This window comes from Cornus florida, unplaced genomic scaffold (genome assembly GCF_030987335.1).
Source record: "Cornus florida cultivar Cherokee Brave unplaced genomic scaffold, ASM3098733v1 CherokeeBrave_3.0.0_Hap2_Chr11, whole genome shotgun sequence".
Taxonomy (NCBI): domain Eukaryota; kingdom Viridiplantae; phylum Streptophyta; class Magnoliopsida; order Cornales; family Cornaceae; genus Cornus; species Cornus florida.
In genome coordinates, this window is record NW_026775581.1 from 5,064,671 (window position 1) to 5,073,588 (window position 8,918).

The window sequence follows — 8,918 nt, forward strand, 5'->3', positions numbered from 1 at the left end:
CCAGTGGCCTAGCGGTATCAGCCTCTTACTTCCCAAAGGGAGGTCAGGGGTTTAAGTCTCGAAAGAGACAAGTGTGTGTGAGTACTAACTAGGAAAAAAAAAAAAAAAAAGAGCTTGATAATCAAGTGTGATGGTCCAAAAATCTATTGGTGAAATGGTCTTTGTATTCCAATATGGATTAGGTCCAAGTACTTGTCAATATGTAGTTTTTCATAGTAAAATAATTTAAAGAAATAATGGAATGTGATTGTTTAAAAGCAAAAGAATTTATATGTGTGTGTGTGTGTATGTGTGTGTGTGTATAAAAGAGCATTGTTAGGTATGTGAGTCATGTGATGGCAATTTCCTACTCAACTTGTGTTGTAATTTGTCATACTGTTTTGCGTAGTTCGAATACATCCGTTGAGTTTTCAAGACACAAACAACATGATATGATATCTGCATATTTAATCACGTATATAGGGCATAAGTAAAACGTTGGAAAGACGTAAATTGACTTAGTTTGATCTTAGGGAGGCTCACAAATTTCTTTTAAATATGTTCTTGAAAAATGTATTTTCAAAGTTTAAGTTTTAAATATTTTTGAACTGAGTAGTGGGTTGCATCGATTGGAGTGCTTTTACTACCCTCCAGGGGTTGAGTTAAATTCCTCAACAAGTAGATAGATTATGACTAGAAACCGAAATGTAAGGAAGATTGGTGTAGAAGTTGATACCTGGATGAGATTGTTGGGAAGAAGATTGCCGTAGAAGTTCATAGATTACTACTCTGTTTTAATACTCTTCAATTGTGGTCTTACCAGAAAATTGGTGTATGCAGGATTGGATTTGGCAATCAGGGTGGAAGCACTCCCCTTGACTGGACTTTTGGAGCTTTCATCCTCCAAACGATCCAGGAGCCCCTAGAATTTGAAACCGATAACCTGGGTGAGATTGTTGGAAGCAATGCAGTCACTTACTTCTCTTTGTTTGCTGTACTTTTAACTGCTGTGCTTGGTTCATTCTTTGTATTAAAATGTCAAAAACCACAATTGAAGACCATATATGACCTCGAGAAGGGGCACTATATTGTTACCCGTGTGCCCAGGTAACTGTATCTTTGCTTTCTTTCCTTTTTTTCTTTGGCTTTATAGTTCATATCTCCTTTCTCTTGCAGTATGTAAATTTTTAGCTATCTCCAGATTTATCTGATAAAATTAGAGAGACAAATATAGATATATATATGTGAGAGAGAGAGGTAACCAGCTGTTGGTTAAACTAGATTTAAGATGTGCAAACCAGAAAAGGAATGAACAGAAGGGCATCCCAAATTGTGTTGGTCAAAATTTTGTTTAACTTTTGTGAGGATACCAACATGAGAAATTATAAACATTGATTTACTCTGTGTGTGTTAACATGTCCGAGTGTGCAAAGTTGTGATTGAATTGTGAAATCTAATCGTGGGAGTTGTATTTGATTATTATTCCGCAAATGAACCTTCACCCATCATAAGAGGGCTTTTCTTGGATGTTTAATTCCATTTAAGTTGGAACTGTATACTCAATTGAACCTTTGAAACCAGATTGTTCAATGCAAGAATTGGCAATATAGCTCCTTCTTCACAGATTTGCTCATCCTTTTACCTGGAAGTTATTAGTTTCTTTCACTATTACACAGATTGGGTGGTGGTATTTTAGTTGTATTAATATTGTTCTGGCTTTAAACTGATCAACAAATCGACCCATGATGCATCCAAATCCTCTTTTCCACAATACACAATTGGGAATTATTTACATTTTAAAGTATTATAATTCGCATTAGTAACATCGTGTGAAGATTGCCGAACAGACTCATCTTGTACAAGTCTATTTTTTATTATATTTCGTGGGGAGGGAAATGAGCATGGATTGACAAAGTTTTCAAGTGATATTTTCCTTGGTCTTTCGCTTACTTCTGTGGAGACTTGACCAAGCAAAGATATATAAGGTTCTATTTGTTTCACCGTAAAATATTTTTCGTTCATTTTTTAGTATTTGGGAGATCATTAGGAAATTATTTTTCATGTAAATCATTTTTTATCTCCAAATGATTGAAAATGATATATCAAAAATGTTTTTGTAAGTCATTTTTCACTGGCTATCTTAGGCCATCTAACCATATGTATTTTTATTTAACCCTATATCCCTCGAACAATTAATCTTTTTCAATCTTCTCAATCTAAAAATATAATCATCAATATTCTCTCTATTTGTGTACATAGAGTGAGAGGAAAGGGAGAGAGGGACACAAATTTGGGTTGTTCAAGGAACATATTTGGGTCTAAGCATGTTTTGGTATAGAGTGAGTAATGACAAGGAGGGAGGGAAGGCTTAGCGGGATGGCAATTTACCTTGTGAAGACAAGTACCTGCCCCGTTTATAGCTATTTGGGAGGACCATTTATCTTATTTGGGCGGAGAGAATTTTTATTATTAAAAATTCACATGAGTTCAGGTCGAAGACAGGGGAGGTCACCCCACCTCGTCTCGTTTAGGTAGGTAAATGACTAAATTACCCTTATTTTCTTAGTATATCTAGTTAACTCTAGAAACCTGAAGTCACATTCATTCGCTTTCTCAACTATTCTAGTGAATGGTAGAGCCTACGAATTAAGAACGCTCATACTCCTGAATTTTATGTTAAATTATTGATCGCTCATTTTTTATGATATTTTTCAATAGTTATATAATTGTATTTAAGGAAAAAAAATTTAAAAAGAAGGGGAAATTTTGAAACTAAACAGGACGGGGTAGGTGCTCGTGTAGGTAAAAAAGTTAAACGGGGCAGGGATGGGGTGGAAATATCTCCCGTTTAGGCGGTTTTGTGTGGCGACGGGGCGGGGGTTCCTAAACGGTTGTGAGGGTGGAGTAGGGTACACCTGCCCAAAACCGTTCCCGTTGCCATTCCTAAACCAGATAGTGCAAAGAGAAAGTAGCAAGAATGAGAGGGAGTGATGGTTTAGCGTAAAGAGAGACAGAGGGTGATGGTGTGGGGTAGGGTACACCTGTCCCAAACCGTTGTTATCCCTAAATCAGAGAGTGCAAAGAGAAAGTAGCAAGAATGAGAGGGAGTGATAGTTTAGTTCGTAAAGAGAGACAGAGGGTGATGGTTAGAAAGTAAGCTAGAACCAAGCCTCTTTTTTTCTTTTTTTTCTTTTCCTCTTTCCCCCGTACTATTTGAGGTCTAGGCCAACTCTCACTTGGTAATTGGTATACAGTTGGTTACTGTAACCTGTGATTCCGAAGTGATTATTTTAATGTTGGGCCTTATGGCCCAATAAGATCACAGGGTTGTAATGCAATTTAGCCCAACCTAACAATCTTTAATTTTGGCCCATCTGAGCCCAATAATATCACGTATCTAAGTACTACTAGTAGATAACTAGATGTTGAATCATACCCTCCTCTTCGGCCCCAATTCTCTCTCTCCTTCCTCTCTCTTCGAGCAAAATTTCTCTGTTTTTCTCGGGGAAATCCAAACCACAAGAGCTACTGTTTCAACCAAAAGATCGTGTGTTCGTGATCTATGAGGTACCTTTAAAAATCAGTCTCTCACTCTAACTCTAATTCAATTCTTTTTCTTTGCTTTCCTCTCTCTGTTCTAACCTAGTTTTCCTTTTTTTTCTTTTTTCTTGGGCATTCATAGGATCACAATTAGTCGAATAACCATCAAAAAAAAAAAAAAATTTCTCTTATTGTGATTTTCATTCACCTTCTATCCATTTCTGATTTATTTTAATTTACTCTTATTGTTTCTGTATTTCAAAGTTTGACTTTTAGGGTTTGCTTTTTTGTTCTTTTTAGGGTTTGCTTGAATTTCTTCACTAAGTCGTCTTCTGTTTCAAATTCAAGATCTATTAGGGTTTTATTTATTTTTTGAATTTTGGGAAGAAAAAAAGGATCTTCAGTTTTACCCTCTTAATTTTAGGTTTAGGAATATTTTTTTATGGCATTTGAATGCCAGACAACTAGTTTATCAAAGAATTCAGTATCAAATTTACTAGATAATACTTGCAAAGAACAATTTGAATTTAATCCGATTAATTCTGATAGCTCAGAAATTTTAACAATTGTTTCTGAAATTGACATTGAGGAGTCTGAAAAACCAAAACCAAAACCCATATCAGGACTCATTCCCAAGAGGGGATTTGCATCCTCTTGTAGTGGGAAAGTTTTGCCGGCTAACAATGTCTTGTCTACTTATGTTCTGTCCATCATTGACCTTCCTCCAACATTGATATCTGAAATCCTTAATTGCCTCGAGCCGAAAGAGCTCGGTGTGGTCTCCTGTGTCTCTTCATCTCTCTATAGGCTCGCATCCGAACATCATGTTTGGAAGGAATTTTATTGTGAGAGATGGGGACTGCCCATAGTCCCAATTCCTCTAGGTTCAGGATCTTCAAATGAGAGGTCATGGAAGGAGCTCTTTGTGGAGAGGGAGTTTCGGAGCAAAACCTTTATGGGACGATATACCATGGATGCCCTGTATGGTCATAGTGATGCCGTTCGATCGGTTTTTCTTCTTTCTTCTAAGAAGATTATATTTACTTCCGGGTATGATTCAACGGTTAGGATGTGGGACATGGAAGAAGGGTTGCTAATTGCATCGTCCCGTCCCCTTGGTTGCACCATCCGAGCAGTTGTGGCAGATATGAAACTCTTGGTTGTAGGGGGTACTGATGGCTTCATACATGGTTGGAGAGCAGAGGAAGGGTTCCCATATTTGTTTAATCTTAGAGGTCCTCAAAACCAAAACAATGAGTTTCGACTTTGGGAACATGAAGGGGCCATTACTTCTCTTGCTTTGGATCTGACTAGAATTTATAGTGGTTCGTGGGACATGACTATTCGTGTTTGGGACCGTTCTTTGTTGAAGTGCTTGAAGGTGTTGAGGCACAGTGACTGGGTCTGGAGCCTCGTTCCTCATGATACTACAGTGGCAAGCGCAGCAGGCTCAGATGTATATATTTGGGACACTAATACTGGAACTCAGATTGATGTTATAGATAATGCCCATGTTGGCAACATTTATTCTTTGGCACGGAGCCACACTGGGAATTTCCTCTTTACAGGAGGAGAAGATGGGGGAATACAGATGTTTGAGATGAGTAGTCGTCACGCTGAGAGTAATCTGCAGCAGGTTGCAACATGGATTCCTCACTCGGGTCCTGTGTATTCTCTTGCATTTGAGTTTCCTTGGCTTGTTTCAGCTTCCAGTGATGGAAGACTCTCGCTCATTGACGTGAGAAAGCTGTTGAAGATACGCAGGCATTCTTCAATGGAGAAGTCTGCAGGGTCTAACTGCCTATATGAGCGAAGTGTGGAGCCCCCGCAGAGAATGCTGCATGGGTTTGGCTGCAATTTATTCTCGGTGGACATTGGTGCTGATCGTATTATATGTGGAGGTGAAGAAGGTGTTGTTAGGATCTGGAACTTCTCACAAGCTTTGGAGATTGAGCGTAGAAGCAGTGCTCTAAAATGCATACGGTTAGAGAACAGGATGAGGCGGCGTAAGCTTCAAATGCAGATGAACAATAAGGGTGGCCGGACAGATCATTGTTCATTTGCAGCAAAAAAGAACCCAATAAATGGTGATAGGAATGGTGTTTGGCACAACAAACGAGCGGTGAGTGGGAAGATGAAGGCATAGAAGCAGATGACAGCCCGAGTCTATTTCTTGGTGCTATTCCACTTAATACTCTTTGCTTAATGTTTTAATGCCACACATTTTACTGTTTAGAGTATTTATTAGTTTATGTAGTTCTTCATGTAGTTTATGTAGTTCTTCATTTACATGAATGCCTGGGTTTCAATTGTGGTTATTAATTAAGTCGCCATTCTTTGGGGGTAATGGTAAATATTTGAACTGACAAAGTATGAGAATGCAGCTCTGCCTAAGAGAGCAAATCATTTTGCAGCAATTAGGCTATTTCTTTTTTTTATGTACGTGATGAAATACACATTTTATATTATAAATATATAATTTCTTTGTACTTAAAATTTTTGTATTTCTTTATATTTAAAACTTGGATCTAATTGTTAGAAGGATAGAATAAACAACTCTTTTATATTTAAAATTTAAAAATATTACTTTATACAACTTATTGGTATTTTAACTTAAAATATTATTTATAACTCTTGAAATAGTCTTATTTGTATTTCAAATATAAAGTATATTTATAACACTTGACTATACAATTTCTTTGTATTTTAAACTTAAAATAGTGTTTATAAACCTTGACTAATAACTTCTTTGTGTTTAAAATTTTAAATATTATTTATAACTCTTGAAATGGTGGAATATGCAACTTGTTTGTATTTAAAATTTTAAAATATTATTTTACAATTATTGGAATCGTGAAATATACAACTTTTATGTATTTAGAACTTAAATTATTATTTATAACTTTTTAAAAGGTAAATTTGATAATTCATTTATATTTAAAATTTAAAATATTATTTGTTAATTTTTTAAAATATATATATATAAAAAAGTAAAAATAATATAAACTCGCAATAGTATGGAAGTATTTGATAAAATTTATTATAAAAGTATACAAACATTCAATAATTCTTTCACTTTTATAGTAAGTATAGATTTATAGTAAGTAAATATATAGATTTATAGTAAATACTATAATTGATATTTAATAAAGAAAATTTGAGTAAAAATGTATAGAAATGAAATTAAAAAAAAAAATGGTAATTTTCTATCCCACATAAACAATCAAATAATTATCTCATTTAGTTGTTAATAACTATAAATAAAAATGGTTACAACAATGCTCCCTCTTTAAATTTCTTATTAAATACTCTTTTAAAGTTTCATATTTCTAGCCACAACTTCAAACATTATCTATCAATCTCCACAACAATCCATCAAAATGAAACAGTAATTTTTATCGCTCTCTCTATATATATACATATATATATATATCGAAAAAAAAAATCTAGCACAAAATAATGAAAGAGTGGGAATGTCCAAAATATATAATATAAGGGAGTATATTTGATTAAAGTGCCAAGAAAGAGAGATACATTTAACTCTAGGGAAATTCCAAGAGTTATAACATTTAACTATTCAACTTTTAACTTAAACATTTAAAAGGTATTAACATATTTGTTCGGGAGTACTTAGCCTCTAAATAAAATAAAAAATAATACAATTTAAAGGAACAAAATTTATTAAATTTATACAAGAAACCAGTGGTATAGTTGCAACATTCAAAACGAAAAAGAAAAAAAAAAAAAAACAAAAATAATTGTTCTATATGAAATTTTCTATTAACAAAATTAATTCTGTTTAATTTTCTCTGACACCACCCAATTGTTCTTTTTGATGTTTTTGGAATTTCCACTTCTCTTATCTTTCAAAAAATTAAATATGTTAATTGTACTAATTTAATTCGAACATAGAACTGGGCACCACCCAATTGGTCTTTTTGATGTCTTTGGAACTTCTTTACCAAGTAATTTCCATTTAACTTACCGTTCAAAAAATAAAAATATGCCTTCAAAAAAAATTTCTACTTCTCAGGCCTTTTTTCCTTATACATGGCATGTTCATACAAAAGGAAATTAAAAAAAAAAAAAAAAAAAAATTTAACAAAACAAACCTTATAAAGCCTTGTTTCAATATTTTTCTATATTTTCCCCTCTCATCCTCCAAACAATCATCTGCAGTATAATTAAGTTTAATTAAATATTCTAACCAAAACAGTAACACATAACAAAATGATCAATCTCCATGACAATTCATCAAAATGAAATAGTGATTTTTAATCCATGAAAAAAAAAAATTTTAAAAAAATATCTACACCAATATAATAATAATAATAATCTAACAAATACTAATAAAAAAGAGGGAATGCTCAAAATATATAATGTAGCAGAATATATTTGATTAAAGTGATAAGAAATAATACCTTCTTGAAAAAAAATTCACTTCTCAGGCCGTCTTTTCTTATGCATGACATGATCATACAAAAGGAAAATCAATAAAATAAAATAAAATCAGAGTTTAACAAAACAAACCTTTTAAAGCTTTGTTTCAATATTGTTCCTTTACTCTACTTTCCCCTCTTATCCTCCAAATAATTATCTGCAATGTAATTAAGTTTAATTCAATTTTCTGATCAAAACAAGAGCACGTTGTTATGAAACAAAATGATCAAAAAAATCTAACAAATACTAGTGAGAGAAAGGAAATGCCCAAAAAATATAATGCAACATAGTATATTTGATTAAAGTGATAAAAATAAAAAAAAATAAAAAAATAAAAAAAAAAAGAATACCTTCGGGAAAAAAAATTCAGTTCTCAGGCCTTCTTTCCTTATGCATGACATGATCATACAAAAAGAAAAAAATAATAATAATAATAAAAAAATAAGAGTTTAACAAAACAAACCTTCTGAAAAATTACTTCAATATTTTTTTTCTACTCTATTTTTCCCTCTTATCCTCTAAACAATTATCTACAGCGTAATTAAGCTTAATTCAATATTCTGACCAAAACAATAACACATAACAGAATGATCAATATCCATTCAAATTCATCAAAATGAAATAGTCATTTTTAATCCATGAAAAAAAAAATCTAATAAATATTATTGAAAGAGAGGAAATGCCCAAAATATATAATGTAGCATAGTATATTATATGTAACTCTTGGGCAATTTAAAAAGTTGTAACGATTGACTATTTAACTCCTAGCTTTTTTAATACACTTATAATGTTGAGTATACATTTTTTTCATTATAATAGTATGTAGATATATATAGAATAGATGATATAAACTAAAATTAATCTTTAATTATACTTTTATTAGGGCACGTTAATGTAAATGAGCTATAAATCATTAGGTATAGTCAATGAGATATTTTACGAAAGGAAAAAAAAATAAG

General features: G+C 32.8%; 2 protein-coding genes across 5 annotated transcripts in view; both read left to right on the forward strand.

The window, feature by feature from the left end:
* LOC132283102 (probable apyrase 6) overlaps positions 1-1,154 on the forward strand; it is a 65,220-nt gene extending 64,066 nt beyond the window's left edge. For all 4 annotated transcript variants that reach the window (XM_059784997.1, XM_059784995.1, XM_059784996.1 and 1 more), the window contains one exon: positions 820-1,154. The gene's annotated coding sequence lies outside the window, so the exon portion shown is untranslated. The remainder of the gene's footprint in view (positions 1-819) is intronic.
* A 2,246-nt stretch (positions 1,155-3,400) lies between these two features.
* LOC132282877 (F-box/WD-40 repeat-containing protein At5g21040) lies at positions 3,401-5,837 on the forward strand. Its single transcript, XM_059784689.1, has 2 exons — positions 3,401-3,546; positions 3,662-5,837. The coding sequence occupies exon 2, from the start codon at positions 3,962-3,964 to the stop codon at positions 5,663-5,665; it is 1,704 nt and encodes a 567-aa protein (XP_059640672.1). The 5' UTR covers positions 3,401-3,546; positions 3,662-3,961; the 3' UTR covers positions 5,666-5,837.
* Positions 5,838-8,918: the final 3,081 nt, after the last annotated feature.